Source organism: Bubalus kerabau, chromosome 13 (assembly GCF_029407905.1).
Source record: "Bubalus kerabau isolate K-KA32 ecotype Philippines breed swamp buffalo chromosome 13, PCC_UOA_SB_1v2, whole genome shotgun sequence".
NCBI classification, from domain to species: domain Eukaryota; kingdom Metazoa; phylum Chordata; class Mammalia; order Artiodactyla; family Bovidae; genus Bubalus; species Bubalus kerabau.
Window position 1 is genome coordinate 23,370,243 of NC_073636.1, and position 17,110 is coordinate 23,387,352.

Genomic DNA, 17,110 nt, shown 5'->3' on the forward strand with positions numbered 1-17,110 from the left:
TGTAGTATGGGGAAAATTGGAAATCTGTAATATTCTTTCCATTTTGTTCAACTCTAATGCATCCAGTATTTGTGAAAGGTCGTATTATTCAACAGAATGACACCTGGTTCTAGTTTAGTAACTGGACAAATATGTACACTGGAATCTAACTAGCTTTCTTAAAGGGTAACACTTTTAGTAGTTTTATTCCCTTACAAGAGCTGCATTCCAATGGTTTATCTGTATGCTGTAATATTTAATAAGATTCTAGAGTTATAGGATATCACAGAGAAAACCTAGCTCAACACACTCTTTTCAAGATAGAAGAGACTGAAGCCTACGAAAGCTGACATAGCCTCTTCAGGCTCACTGAGCAATCAGTTTTGGAGTGAGGATAAGACCTCGGGTTTCCCAATTTTAGCCCAATAATCCATTTTCAGTTTTTTTAATTATAAAAGTGTTGTCACTGACAGTGGGCATATATATTGTATAATGAAATGTCATAAAAACTTCAGTATATTAAGCCAAACTGTTGAAAGTGAGATACCTTTTAAATGTTTCTACAAAATTAAAGCAGGATCACAATTTTAAACAGCATCAGTCATGACAATACTTGCAAATTCTATAGATCAGTATAAATACTGTAATTTCCTTTCCAGTTTTGTTATGTCATCTGATAGCCAAGTCCTAGTGTGAAAGGAAAATAAGAATAGAGTCAGTATGGCTCAGATAGCTCACTTAAATGGAGCTGGGAGGCCATTAAGAAAGAATGACTTATGCAAGCCTAGCCTTGGCTGGATGGAAACTGACCTTTGGACCTGATGAAATCATCCCAAACACCTGCCAGAAACTCAAGTTACTTATAGGACTCCTACCCTTAAAAAACTTGTGACTGTCTGTCTACTTAACAGACCCCTAAAGCAACTTGTGATCCCTTACAGACAAATATTGTCTTACTCACGTCAATTATAATTCTCACCAGGCAACTTTCAGCAACCTCTGTTTTTTGTGTTAGTAAGCCCCTGACTCTTTTTCTTCCTCAGAACACTCTTTCAGGGTTACCTGAATCTGTTTTTCCTGAATTGTGATCCTTAAGACCCACTTTTTCTTATTTGCAGCCTCCTGCATTATTTTTTGGGTTGACACTAGACACATTCTTGGTACTCAGAAAACAGTTGTTCAATTGACTGAAAAGAATACCATATGTTAGTCTCAAGTATTAACCACCACCAAGAGAAGACCTATGTAATTTTTATCCCAGAAAAGGGATAAAAATCCCTATGTTTTTATCCCAGAAAAGGGATAAAAACAAGAATACAGCTAGGAAAATTACAATAATAGGGGAATAGTTTATAAAATCATAATAATTGTAAAAATAAATGTTAGTTAGGTCTTCACTAATCACATCAAATTCAAGGAGACTTGAACGAACATCTTAGAAAACCACAAACAAATCTATTAGAAACATTTTAGGTAAAAATAAAAACATAGATGAAGTGTACACTGAAGATGTGCTTCTTTGTAAAGGCTTTAAATTGTCATGTTTTATCCAGATTTCCTTATGACAAGTAGTACATCTGTAACATGGTTCCCAGGATAAGGAAGAGGATGCAAAAAGTCTAAATCCACTTTGAGTTAATTTTTCTATTTCAGATTCTAAAAGTTGATGCTGTTAAAGGGCTACACTCAATATGGCAGTAAATCTGGAAAACCTAGCAATGGCCACAGAACTGGAAAAGGTCAGTTTTCATTCCAATCCCAAAGAAGGGCAATGCCAAAAAATGTTCAAACTACTGCACAATTGCGCTCATTTCACATGCTAGCAAGGTAATGCTCAAAATCCTTCAAGCTAGGCTTCAACAGTACATGAACCAAGAACTTCCAGATGTACAAGCTGGATTTAAAAAAGGCTGAGGAACCAGAGATCAAACTTCCAACATCCGCTGGATCATAGAAAAAGCAAGATAATTCCAGAAAAACATCTGCTTCATTGACTACGATAATGCCTTTGACTGTGTGGATCTCAACAAACTGTGGAAAATTCTTAAAGAGATAAGAATACCAGACCATCTTACCTGCCTCCTGAGAAATCTGTATGCTGGTCAAGCAACAGTTAGAACCAGACATGGAACAATGGACTGGTTCAGAATTGGGGAAGGAGTACGTCAAGGCTGTATACTGTCACTTTGCTTTTTTAATGCAGAGTACATCATGCGGAATGCCAGCTGGATGAAGCACAAGTTATAATCAAGATTGCAGGGAGAAATATCAATAACCTCAGATATGCAGATGAAACCACACTTAAGACAGAAAGCTAAGAGCAACTAAAGAGCCTCTTGATGAGGGTGAAAGAGGAGAGTGAAAAAGCTGGGTTAAAACTCAACATTTAAAAAACTAAGATTATGGCATCAGGTCTCATCACTTTTGGCAAATAGACAGGAAAAAAGTGGAAACTGACAAATTTGATTTTCTTGGGCTCCAAAATCACAGAGGATGGTGACTGCAGCCACGACATTCAAAGACATTTGTTCCTTGGAAGAAAAGCTATGACAAACCTAGACAGTGTATTAAAAAGTAGCGACACCATTCTGCCAATAAAAGTCCATAACCGATCACAACCAAAGTCAAAGCTGTGGTTTTTCCAGCAGTCATGTATAGATGTGGGAGTTGTACCAAAAAGAAGGCTGAGTTCTGAAGAACTGATGCTTTCAAACTGTGGTGCTGGAGAAGACTCTTGAGAGTACCTTGGACAGAAAGGAGCTCAAACCAGTCAATCCTAAAGGATGTCAGTCCTCAGTATTCACTGGAAGGACTAATGCTGAAGCTGAAGCTCCAGTACTTTGGTCACCTGATGGGAAGAGCCAATTCACTGGATAAGACCCTGATGCTGGGAAAGATCAAGGGCAGAAGCGGGTGAAAGAGGGTAAGATGGTTGAATGGCATCACTGACTCAATGGACATGAGTCTGGACAAACTCTGGGAGATAGTGAAGAACAGGGAAGTCCGGCATGCAGCTCATGGGGTTGCGGAGAGTCAGACACGACTTGGTGACTGAACAACAACAACTGTATTAAATTCACATTCCCATCAAAAGCAATGGAGATTTCCCATTTTTCCTCCACATACTTGCCAACATTTAAATTTTAACTAAACAAAATGTTTGTTTGTACCTTGTTAGTTTGTCAGTACCTAAAACAACACGCATTTATCTAGCATATGCATCTGTGGGACATTCAGAGATGGCTGATCTAAGCTGGGTTACCTCACAGTCCATGTTTCTAGCAGATATTATAACACTCATTTACTGGACCAGAAACTTTTAAAGCAAACCTCAGGTATTAGAAAACAACTTTCTAAAACTCAGTATCTAACATTTTTTATGAAACTTTTGTACCTATGTGCATATCCAACACTGTTCTCTAATTTTCATAATACATATTTAGTTTTGAAATTAAGATTTGTTAGCCTCATCTAAAAGAAATTTGGGAGTTTTCCCTCTACAAATATTATTAATATAAAAGATGATCTGGTCCTTGAAGGTGTGGCATTTGTGTATTTTTTCATGTAGATTTGGATTATGTAGACAGATGCATGAAGATTATTGGGTCAGAATTCTTATTTTTTCTACCCCTTTACTTACAATCTTTCAGTAACATTGTGTTTTAGAGGTCTCTCTTATAAATAACAGGGGGCTATATTTTGCATTAGTTTTTCACAACTACTTTCATGTAGTTGTAATTACTGAAATATCTGGATTAATTCTTTAACTTATGCTTTTGTTTACCATGTATTTTCTTTCATTCCTTCTCTTTTCCTGTATTCTATTGATAAAGTTTTCTTACTGTGTTTTCCTCCACCTATTCGTTTAAAAGTTGTACCTACTAGTTTTACTAAAGAATACCCTTATATTTAAAAAATGATCACCAACAAAGTCTAAAGTTAATCGGCATCTTTATCCTCCTCCCACTCAATACAAGGATGCTACAATGTTTCTGATTTCCTTCTCCTGAGTATTGCTGTCACATTGTTTTTAATCCCCTCCAAATTTGTCATAATCATTACAATAATTTATTTTACAGTTAGTGCTTAAGATTTATCACCATATTTGAGTTAGAACATTATCCTGCTGCCCTCTCCTTCATTTCCTGCTGCCCTCTCCTTCATTTCCTGCTGCCCTCCTCCTATTCAACTTTCTTCTTGCCAAGGTATATCCTTTATTTGCCTTCAATGTAAGGGTCTATGAATGGGAAACTGATGTCTTAATTTTCCTGAAAATATTTTATTCTCAACTAATACTTTGACAAGGTATAAAATGCTAAGTTGACAATTATTTTCTCTAAGCAATTAGAAATAGAAATATTTTTCTACTTTTTCTGACATCTTTTGTTGCAGATGAGAAGGCAATTGTAACTGGTGTTTTTCTTAGTTTTTGCTCTGTAATTGGTTTTACATTTTCTATTTGGTTTAATCTTGAACAGCTTCTCCATGGTTTCTGTAAGCGTGAATTTTTATTTATCCTGTTCAGGATACTGTGTACTTATCTTTCTTGTCAGTTCTGGAAAATCTCAAACCATTATTTTATTATTTTATATTTCATTCCCCATTCACTCCTCCTAAAACTGTCATTAGATAGAATGGTAAAGTACCGCATATATCTATCTTCCATGTCTTCTAACCATTCTTATATTTTCCTTCCTGATCTTCCAGTTGAAGAACAGATAAACTGTGGTATACACATAAGATGGAATGTTATGCAGCCATAAAAAGGACAGGTACATGCTATAATGTGGATGGACATTAAAACCTGTGAAGTCAAAGAAGCCAGAAACAAAGTTCACATACTGTATGATTCCAACTGTAAGAAATATTCAAAACAGGTAAATCTATAGAGACAAAATGAAGATTACTGATTGATAGGCTGATGGGGTAAGGGTAGGGAATGGGGGGATACATGTTTAATGGGTACAGTTTCCTTTCAGATGATGAAGTGTTTTATGCTAGACAGAGGTGGTAATTGTACAACATTGTGAATGAATGCTACTGAATACTTCACTTTTAAAAGGTTAATGTTATATTATGTGAATTTCTCAATTAAAAAACCCACATTGATACATCCACTAGAAGAGCTAAAATGAAAAAAATGACAAATACCAAGTGTGGGCAGGTATGTGGAGCAATAGGAATTCTTGTAAACTGCTGTGTTACCTTGGTTATAGTTACTTAGGAAACTGGCAATAACCTAATAGAGCTGAATCATATACACACCCTGGCACAATGCCTAGTAGGTGCTCAATAAATGTTTACTGATTAAACTAATGAAGTTCCCAGTGTTTTATTAGGCACTGTACTAAGACCCTGGGACATAAAAGTGAAAAGAAATGGTTCCCTTCTAATTAACAGATATTTACATAATTAAAATACAATATACAGATAACTCTCTATATCTGTGGATTCTGCATCTCCAGATTAACCAACTCTGGATTGAAAATAATCAGAAAAAAAAATTCTGGAAAGTTCCAAAAAGACAAAAGTTGCATATGCTATATGCTAGCAACTGTTTACACAGCACTTACATTGTATTAGTAATCTAGAGATTAAAGTATATGGGAGGATGTGCACAGGTTACATGCAAATTGTATACCATTTTATATAGGGGACTTAAGCATCTGTGGATTTTGGTCTCCTGGGGTTGGGAGTGGTGTCCTGGAATCAATCCATTATGAATACTCAGGGATGACTATATTTATATTATAGGGGGAGGATGGTGTATGGTTTTTAGATTCAGATAGATAATTTGAGTTTTGGTGCCAGTATTTATTGGGCTTCCCTGGTGGCTCAGACGGTAAAGAACCCACCTGCAATGTGGGAGACCTGGGTTCAAGTCCTGGGTTGGGAAGATGCCCTGGAGAAGGGAACAGCTACCCACTCCAGTATTCTGGCCTGGAGAATCCCATGGACAGAGGAGCCTGGTGGACTGCGGCACACCAGTCTCCCCTGTCCTTCATTATCTCCCAGAGTTTGCTCAGATTCATGTCCATTAAGTTGGTGACACTATCTCACCCTCTGCTGCCCCCTTTTCCTTTTGCCTTCAATCCTTCCCAGCCTCAGGGTCTTTTCCAATGAGTCAGTTCTTCTCATCAGGTGGCCAAAGTATCAGAGCTTCAGTATCAGCATCAGTCCTTCCAAAGAATGTTCAGGGTTATTCAGAATCATAGTTAGCTATTATAGGTAAATCTGAACTTTCTGTGTCATTTCTGGAACGCCTTTCTACTCTCAGTCCACGGTTTCAGACTATTGCTACTAGTCATCTTTAAAAAACAGAGCACATCAAACCTCACTACTTCCAGCTCAAAATCCAAAGATTCTCTATTATATAAAATACAAAAGGTAAACTTAAACTTCTGTATTTTGTTACCTACCTGTCTTTCCAGCCTATCTCACAGCATATTCCCACTGTGTTCTGGAAGCTAGACACAGTGGCCTACCATCTTACCTTGAACATGTTCTGAAATGTCTCACCCCTATGTCTTTGCTCAACATGTCTGTCTTCTACGAATTCACTCTCTTCTCTCCTTGAGTATCTCTGAGTCATGAGAAAGTGATTTTCACAGTATATTTGATAAAGGCTCTTCTACATGTAACTTAGCTTAACATACAGATTAAGCCTGGGAGAGAATAAACTGATCACATTTGTGGGAGTAGTCTGCTCCACATGACAGATGACTAAATTAGCAATTGGGAACACACTTTGGCCTTGTGGGCATTTTATTTAGATAGAGCAAGTTATTATTTTCTCAATACTAACAGTATTGTTGTAGCAGGGTATCTCTTCTTAAAAGAATAACACTGGAAAACTGCTTTTCTGGTCCAGAAACTTGAATCTAATCCAGTATCAAAATAAACTGGCCCTATCCCTGTGATTCCTAGTTGCAAATATGGTGAGATACTTCCAGGAAATTTAAAATCATAGAAGTAAGACAATCTATTCAAAGATAAACACACAAAGGGTAAAAACATGTAATGGGTATTGAGTGATGGAGTGAAGTAAATTAGTGGGATCAGTTTAATCCAACAAGTGAATTCAATTCAATTAACATTTACCCTACAGACAGACACTTCAGGGGATATAAAGTTAAAAGCTCAACCATCATGTGGTTTACAGTGACACAATGGAATAATATAAGTGACCAGGTAATTATAAGAATTATAAGACCAGGTAATTATCTCATCTTGGTCCTGAAATACTTGTATTATTAATAAGACTAGAGGCAAGGGAAATATACAAAGCACGAAAACAAAATCCTAGACTACAGAATGCTAAAAAACTTTCATTATTAAAGGAAGATCAGAAACAAATCTGGATTTTTAAAAACACTCTCTCCACAGTTGTGTTTAAATATCATCAAAGATTGACTTTTAGAAAGCCTTTAGTATATTATGATTCATCTTTTTTATGGTCTCCTTTCTGCAGAAAAAGTCTAATTTATTTAAGTATGTTTTCTATAACATCATAATCCTACTAAGACGAAAGTGGTTTATTTAGAGATACAGGAAAAAAAAAACCCAGGAAATAATGCTCATTCAGCTAATCAGTAATATGACGTTAGACTAAAACAAGTAGCATATTAGTTGGCAGCAAGAGGAAAGGATTCTCAGATTTCAAAGCAACACTGACATGGTAAGATTCAAGCAGAAGGGAGCAGGTGGTGTGGTAGAAGTCATTAATTATAAGGTACCCAGGCTTAACAAAAGATTGTAAACTATTTCTATTGTAGAGAGTTTCTTAAAAAGTCATTTTATAAATAAGTTAAAGTCAAACAGCCATCACAAAAGAAATGAGTGCTCAAAAAAAAGTTTGTCAAAGAAATAGTCTTTGAAAGACACTATGAAACTAGAGTGTTGGAGTATTACTAGAATAAAACATGCTGATAAGCACCCACCTTAACCATAAAACCATGAATTCTTTTAGAAAATCATCTAATTGAGGTTAATTTTACTGAAGGGTTATGATGGGCCTGCCACCTTTATGTATTTGTTTATGTAATTCTCACAGTGTTCTTTGTTCTATACTCATGTGTGTACTTGAATAGATGCATGAATGTGATATACACAAACTGATATGTAAATCTTGTGTACAGACTTCAGTCTGCAACAAAAGCAGCTTCTTATTTTGTGCTTTCATTTTATCTTCGTCTGTAAGATGGAAGACTGTGATATTCATTCTCTTTTCCCACTCAGAGAAAACTTCCATAACAGGATGAGTTACTAAAAATTTAATACAGCAGGATACAAAAATCTGCTATACTTTTTTTTTTTTTTTTTTTTTACTGCTTAAACAAATGCATCCTAGTTCAGAACTATTCAGTGCTTACTGAAGCAGTTAGGCTCCATTTGTGTGAAGAGAGTATGAAAAAGAAAATCTGAGTGTGAATGAGGGAGTTGAAGAAAAGAATAAGATCATTTTGGGGGGTATCTAACATTGGGAAAGGTGGATAGATACCTGGGTTCTCTGACGTTGTGTGCAGCCTGGGGTGACAGGATTTGGAAGGGAGTGATGATATATTTGTATGGAGGCAAGCGTAAGAGAGGGAGCGAGGCCCCTGCTTAGCCTGAGTGAGGGGGAGCGCAGCCTGGCGTGAGGGGAGCAGCGGCCAGTGGGTTTCTTGCTGTATCAGAGACTACAGACACCACCCTGGCCAAACCAGCAGGGCAAGCGAGTGGGACTCACTTCAGAAGGAATTGGAGGGCATTACTCAGATAACCAACAGAGCAGTAATCTCAGACTGAAAACCTCTTTTTGGAGAGACAAGTGGGAAAGGAACAGAGTCCCAAAGAATGGCTAACAGTGGACATCGCACAGACCCTGATGGGGAAGGGCTTCAAGTCAGAAATGTCTCTGAAAAATACTGAGGGTTTGACATCTTTTGTACTCTAGTGGTATCAAACAAGTTAAACCTCTAAAAGAATTTCACAAAATATAGGTGCTTAATATTTGTAAAAGTGATTTTAATAGATTTAAAATAAATTTTAATAAATTAAGAATACCAGAATAAATAGTGAACAAATACCTTAGGTTTTTTGTGATTTCAAATCTACTAGCCATTTTCCATCATGATGATCAAGAGAACTCTGAAATGCACTTTTAAAAGCATCATTTATTGGGGTTTCTTTTCTGCCAGTCTACAATAGACAGGGACAGTGTTTACAAAGTTTTCTTTTGAAGCTTAAGTGATAAACAGCTTTAATACAAAAGGCCAACTCAGCAAAATATATGATTTTCTAACCAAAGGTAAAGTTAAAATCTTTTGAAAAAGGCATAAAGTCTAGATCTAAAAATGCCATGGCTAAATTATTTTGAAAATATAATACACTTTAGAAAGCATGTGTAAAATAATTTTATTAAAGGGTAAGCTGATGAATGATGAAAATATTCAGTGGCAAGCTGCTATTATCAATGATGACTACAAATAGTTAATTGCTGGGTAACAGATTGGGACCTCTCATTGGAGACTCCAGCTGTTATCAAGCTAATTACATTAAAAAGCTTTTAAAAATGAAAACCATGTTCTTACCAATAAAACAGATCAATCTAGGCAGTTTTAGGTAGGTGAAGATGTAGCAACAAAAATCTCTCACCATTATCTCCAACGTACTTAGGGTTCGTTTTGTTTGGTTCTGTTGTTAAGACATGGGGAAGATAATCATTTTGACAGGTTTAAAGTCATCTTGCTAGACAAGTAACAGGAAGATATTAAATGACTGCAGAATAGTATGATACCTTAATATAGACAAACTGATAAAAGGAAGCAGAAAACAGGATGATATTTATAGTCTCTAAATATCCACTAGATGCCAATAGCAAAATAATCTGCATAACTACAGTGAATCTTGGAGACATGAAGGATGGCTAAACCAGACATACAGTAAAAGGTAGAGAAATGGAGTTCCCCCATGGACAGTGGTATGCTGGATCCCACTTATACCAGTTTGTGAGAGCCAGCTGCCAAAGTTTTAGGAACTGTGTGAGCTGGTTGTTAAACACATCCAGCATAAAAATTTAAATTATATAAATGAATTTTTCAGTTAAGTTGCTCAGTCGTGTCCAACTCTTTGCAACCCCATGGACTGCAGCACGCCAGGCTTCCCTGTCCATCACCAACTCCCGGAGCTTACTCAAACTCATGTCCACTGAGTTGGTGATGCCCTCCAACCATCTCATCCTCTGTCGTCCCCTTCTCCTCCTGCCTCTAGTCTTTCCCAGCATCAGGGTCCTTTCAAATGATTCAGTTCTTTGCCATCAGGTGACCAAAGTATTGGAGTTTCAGCTTCAGCATCAGTCCTTCCAATGAATATTCAGGACTTATTTCCTTTAGGATGGACTGGTTTGAGCTCCTCGCTGTCCAAGGGACTCTCAAGAGTCTTCTCCAACACCACAGTTCAAAAGCATCAATTCTTCAGTGCTCATCCTTCTTTATGGTCCAACTCTCATATCCATACACGACTACTAGAAAAACCACAGCTTTGACTAGACAGATCTTTGTTGGCAAAGTAATGTCTCTGCTTTTTAATATGCTGTCTAGGTTAGTCATAGCTTTTCTTCCAAGGAGCAAGCGTCTTAATTTCATGGCTGCAGTCACCATCTGCAGTGATTTTGGAGCCCAAAAAAATAAAGTCTGACACTGTTTCCACTGTTTCCCCATCTATTTCCCATGAAGTGATGGGACCGGATGCCATGATCTTAGTTTTCTGAATGTTGAGCTTTAAGCCAACTTTTTCACTCTCCACTTTCACTTTCATCAAGAGGCTTTTGAGTTCCTCTTCACTTTCTGCCATAAGGGTGGTGTCATCTGCATATCTGAGGTTATTGATATTTCTCCCGGCAACCTTGACTCCAGTTTGTGTTTCTTCCAGTCCAGCGTTTCTCATGATGTACTCTGCATATAAGTTAAAGAAGCAGGGTGACAATATACAGCCTTGATGTATTCCTTTCCCTATTTGGAACCAGTCTGTTGTTCCATGTCAAGTTCTAACTGTTGCTTCTTGACCTGCACACAGATATCTCAAGAGGCAGATCAGGTGGTCTGGTATTCCCATCTCTTTAAGAATTTTCCACAGTTTGTTGTGATCCACACAGTCAAAGGTTTTGGCATAGTCAAGAAAGCAGAAATAGATGTTTTTCTGGAACACACTCGCTTTTTCGATGATCCAACGGATGTTGGCAATTTGATCTCTGGATCCTCTGCCTTTCCTACAACCAGCCTGAACATCTGGAAGTTCATGGTTCATGTATTGTTGAAGGCTGGCTTAGAGAATTTTGAGCATTACTTTACTAGCGTGTGAGATGAGTGCAATTGTGCAGTAGTTTGAGCATTTTTGGCATTGCCTTTCTTTGGGATTGGAATGAAAACTGACCTTTTCCAGTCCTGTGGCCACTGCTGAGTTTTCCAAATTTGCTGGCATATTGAGTGCAGCACTTTCACAGCATCATCTTTTAGGATTTGAAATAGCTCAACTGGAATTCCATCACCTCCACTAGCTTTGTTCATAGTGATGCTTCTTAAGGCCCACTTGACTTCACATTCCAGGATGTCTGGCTCTAGGTGAATGATTACACCATCATCATTATCTGGGTCATGAAGATCTTTTTTGTATAGTTCTGTGTATTCTTGCCACCTCTTCTTAATATCTTCTACTTCTGTTAGGCCCATACCATTTCTCTTCCAACAACACAAGAAAAGACTCTACAAATGGACATCACCAGATGGTCAATACCGAAATCAGATTGCTTATACTCATCACTGTCAAAAATGGAGATGCTCTATACAGTCAGCAAAAAACAAGACTGGGAGCTGACTGTGGCTCAGATCATGAATTCCTTATTGCCAAATTCAGACTTAAAGAAAATAGGGAAAACCACTAGACCATTCAGGTATGATCTAAATCAAATCCCTTACGATTATACAGTGGAGGTGACAAATAGATTCAAGGGATTAGATCGGATAGACAGAGTGCCTGAAGAACTATGGACGGAGGTTTGTGACAGTGTACAGCAGGCAGGGATCAAGACCATCCCCAAGAAAAAGAAATGCAAAAAGGCAAAATGGTTGTCTGAGGAGGACTTACAAATAACTGTGAAAAGAAGAGATGTGAAAGGCAAAGGAGAAAAGGAAAGATATACCCATTTGAATGCAGAGTTCCAAAGAATAGCAAGGAGAGATAAGAAAGCCTTCCTTGGTGATCAATGCAAACAAATAATTAAATTATACTAAAAAGGTAATAGTCAAGATTCATTGCTTCCTAATTATTTTACTACATTTTATTATGTATGCCCTTGAGGATATACACATCAAGTTTATCTACATGATGGGAGTATTACAAAATGGTAACATCACTACTGCATATCTCTTCCAACTCCACTTTCAGTGACTTCTTGTTGACAATTACAAATCAGCCATGATGGGAGTAGATTACCACTTAATTTGGCAAACATTAAAATAGAGGCTTCTTTTTTCTCTCCAAAGAGTCGATTAAAAAAAAAATTTATCAACCTACCACTCCCATAGAGAATACTCCCGTGAGATAGTCTAAAAAATTATTATGAAGATGGCTATTTTAAAATGAGTAACAATATAGAATAATTTAAAAATGACTTTCTGAAATATCATTGATGACATATAGGGACTGTTATCTTAAATGGTACTAAAATATAAATTAGATAAACTCTGGAATACTTCCTTAACATAAAAAGTACATTGTATTTCATAAAGAAAATATGCCATCCCTCTTGAACTGAGTACTATGACTCTGGGGGTTTAGTTTGGTTTGGAGTCATTCTAAACAGAAATGAAGAGGATTTGGCGTAACGGTAGAATAAGAAAACACCAAGTCATTGTTGAATACTTTTCAGGCTCATGCTCACAGCAGCCATCAACCTTTTAAAATAGGAACATTCTGGAAGTTGTTTCCCTGATAAAGATATACATGTCCTTCTTTATCAATTGAATGACTTTCTCTTTTTTACATTCACCCACCTATTATCTCTATTCAAGTATCTCTTTTCTCAAAATAACCTGATTTTATTTGTTGTTTTTTACTCATTTTTCTGTACTCACCATAACTCTTTCAAAACATAGAATTTTCTGTGTATAATGGAAGGATGTGAAACTGAGGAGGGCAGCGCAGCCACGTTTCTTACAACTTGCGGGTTTATCCAAGGAGTCTTGCCTTACGCGAGGAGGAAGAGGCTAGGTGGATGGGGCTCTAGCCTCCCTCATTTTGACATTAACCAGAGAAGCTCTCAGCCTTTTGTATCTGTCTTTCATATATTGGGGTTCTGTGTAAAATGTCATCAGGAAGGAAAGAGGGAAGGGAAGGAAGGATGGAGGAAGGAAGGAAAGATGGGCGGAAGAAAGAAAACGAATGAGTTAGAGAGCTTAGGTATGCACATATGTTTGTGTGTGGGTACATGCATGCACATGTACCATCTGTAATTATGAAAGGTGTTTGGGTGTGTTTTGGATGCAATAGCAATAGGCAGATTGGGTTTATTCATGGTTAAAACATTAGTGCATTTTTAACTGAATTATAGGCATTATATTTTATATATACACATACACAAAGACCTAATTAATTTAAATTACTAGCATTTGAATTTTTTAAAATTAAAATTTAAAGTTAGGCTATGTAGGTAATCTAGGTTTTAAGGAAACAATTCTCTAAGTTTTAAATCTTCACACAGTTACATTATATGTGTTTTTAAAATAATACCAAGTGTTGTATATTATTTATATAACAAGGGCAACACTATCTCTCAAGACAAATAGAAACACAGAATACTTGACAGAGACAAATAAAATGAGAAATCCCCGAGAAAACAAACTTTAAACAATAAAACACAACACTAGATGGAATACTGTCTTTTCCAAGAATACAGCCAAATACCTTTTGAATTAAATAGTCTTTCAAGTTTGAAAAGGGAAAATAAATAAATGCATTGATTTAAATGACTAGAAATGCATTTACTTTAAAGACCTTTCTTTCCCCCCCTAGAGCAAGTAAATCAATCAAACAGTAAAGACGAAAGTACAATAATGTCTTTAAGACAAGGGTTCAAGGAAGATGAAATAGTGGCTACATAGAAGATGGGTGTTCCACAGACTTTGTTTTGAGGTCTTCCATCCTAGTACTAACCAGGCCCCATCTAGCTTAGCTTATGAAATCTGACAAGGTACAGCCCATGGCAATAAGGATGGAGGATAGTGATTTTATTTCTTATTTTATTCATTGCAGCCCCAGGGAGAGAGATAACGAGAACAGGAATGAAATGCAGGTCTCCTACATAAAACACTGCAGAACATTACCACTAGGTCACCAGGGGGATGAAGAAGAAACTATTTTAGAAGAGTTTATTTGTTATAGTATTTATGGTGGGAAATTATTTTGCCTCATTAAAACCTCACTTTTTAAAATCATATACATGAATGATTGTTTTCACATAAAAAAAGTCTGACATCTACTATTGGACTTAAAAATATTTAACTACGCTGTTTCAGAAATGTTAAAAAATAACTATCACCAACTTATGTCAGACAATTATAATCAGAAGTAACTACATTTATTTTTTTCATCCAATATTCCAGCATGCATGCTCAGTATCTTCAATGATGTCAGACTCTTTATGACCCCACAGATGCTGGCCCACCAGGCTCTTCTGTCCATGGGATTCTCCAGGCAAGAATATTGGAGTGGGTTGCCATTTCCTTCTCCGGAGGATCTTCCTGACCCAGGGATTGAACCCACATCTCCTGCATTGAAGGCAGATTCTTTATTCACTAAGCCACCTGGCACATCTGCTATTGGACTTAAAAATATTTAACTACATTGTTAAAGAAATTTTTAAAAAATGACTATAACAAAGTTATGTCAGACAATTATAATCAGAAATAACTTTTCCATTTCACTTTTCATCCAGTATTCCTACTCTGAATATTTGTTATCTTTCACTTATTGCTTCAAAGTGCTTCGGCACTGCCACTAATGAAAGCTATGGCAAATTCTGGGAGAAATTACCAGGGTTTAACCCTTTCAAGAGCTTACAAAGGTTAAGAAATTCCATAGATGGATTAATGCCTATTTACTTATACTGGTTGAGCCATCTAAAATTCCTGATAATGAATGTTTTTTCCTTAAAAAACAGCAATCCCATATGACTGAACTAAATATATTACAGTCTTCCTGATAATCAGACATTCCTTCCAGATGGAAAAAATATTACTAATTTAGGGTTCTTATGAGAGTTAAATGAGCAACTTGATGTACAGTAGAACGTGGGGCAATATCTCACACAAGATGTAAAGGAAGATAATGATGATAAAATCTTCTCTCCATTACATGATTTAAAAGCAATATTTTATGAGTGCTTACAGACACAGTACTTAAAACTACTCTGAATATATACTGGATAAAACAAAAACGAATTAGGGAGATTATCAGAGAAGCTCCTGAACAAAGTTAATCAACTTTCTTAATACAAACAACATAGAGGTCAACTGGGACATATCTTTCTCTTCATTTGTTTTCCACTAATAAAAGGACAAAAGAAAAATTTAAATGTAGATGAAAACTTTGAAAATGACAGGAAGATCCAAAAGAAGGATGGAATAAAAGGAAAACTCTTTGTTTTAGGGTTTCTCAGTTTACGAAATGTTTTAACATACATACTTTTATCTCTAAGGTAGAAAGATAATTTCATGCTATTTGTATGGTGTTAAGTAATAAGAAAATGAAAATCCATATGATATAGGCAATAAACAGTGATGCTAAAACTAGAACTTAGGTCTTCAAATCTTAAGAATCCATCAGAAACTGAAATTAAAAATATAATTTGGAATAGTATAAAATATGAAATATTTAGGGATAAATTTGACTAAATACGTTCCTAAGAGAAATTAAAGAAGATGTAGATAAGAGATATATACCGTGTGGGTCAAAAGACTCAATATTTTTATGATGTCAGATTCTCCCCAAATTTATCTATAAATCAATTCAACTGCAATAAAAATTCCAACAGAATCTTTTGTACAAATTGACAACTTGAATCTATAAATTTATTATAAAGAAATGCAAATAAATAGAATAGTCAATACAATCTTGAAAAGAAGAAAACAGTTGGAGGATTTCTACTATCTGATTTCAAGGCTTATTACATAGCTTATTATCAATACAAATTGTACTGGTGTAAATACAGATATACAGAATGCCTAAAATAAATCTGTATATCTAACACCAAAGGTTGGCCAAAATGTGGAGCAAGTGCAGCACTTACACGTTAGTAGTGGGAATGTAAAATTTACCACCACTCTGGAACACAGTTTGGCCACTTCATTTTACTACATGGCATTTACCCAAGGGAAATGAAGGCACAATTCCACACAAACATGTATACAATAAATCTTCATAGAAAACTTATTTATAATGGCCAGAAACAAATGAAATTTCCATACACTAATAAATTTTAAAAACTGTAGTGTACCCATACACTAGACTGTTACTCAGCACTAAAAAGAGAAAACTGTAGGAACATGAATATGGATAAATCTCAAATAGAGTATGCACTATATGTTCCTATAGAAATAATATGTTAGATCATGCGAACTAACCCACTATGGATTATTCAGTTCAGTTCAGTCGTTGTCGCTCAGTCATGCCCAACTCTTTGCGACCCCATGGACTGCAGCAAGCTAGTCTTCCCTGTCCTGGATTATTATTCAATATAATGGATTATTATTCAGTGATAAAAAGAAAAACTACAGATACACTCAAACACTTGGAGGGATTTTTAAGAGCATATTATGAATTTGGAGGGATTTTAAAGGCATATTATGAATTAAAAAAAAAAGTCAATCTGAGCACCTAAATCTATAAAGTAAATATTAAAATAATAAAGGGATAAGCAGACAGCAATGCAATACAGTCATAATGGGAAACATTAATATCCTACTTGTATCAATGCGTAGATCATCCGGACAGAAAATAAAGAAACATTAGCCTTTATGACATGTTAGAGGAGACTGAATTAATAAACATAGACAGGACATTCCATCAAAAAGCAGCAGATACACATTCTTCTCAC

At 36.1% G+C, this 17,110-nt stretch overlaps 1 protein-coding gene across 2 annotated transcripts in view; it reads right to left on the reverse strand.

The window, feature by feature from the left end:
* The window catches only part of DNAJC1 (DnaJ heat shock protein family (Hsp40) member C1), a 181,973-nt gene that overhangs the window by 57,826 nt on the left and 107,037 nt on the right, over positions 1–17,110 (reverse strand). The window contains exon 9 of one of the 2 annotated variants that reach the window (XM_055543779.1): positions 8,285–11,720. The exons of the other annotated variant lie outside the window; for it this stretch is intronic. Coding sequence (XP_055399754.1) covers positions 11,301–11,720 — 420 coding nt within the window. The 3' untranslated portion in view covers positions 8,285–11,300. Of the gene's footprint in view, positions 1–8,284; positions 11,721–17,110 lie in introns of those variants that run through there. 2 annotated transcript variants of the gene reach the window in all.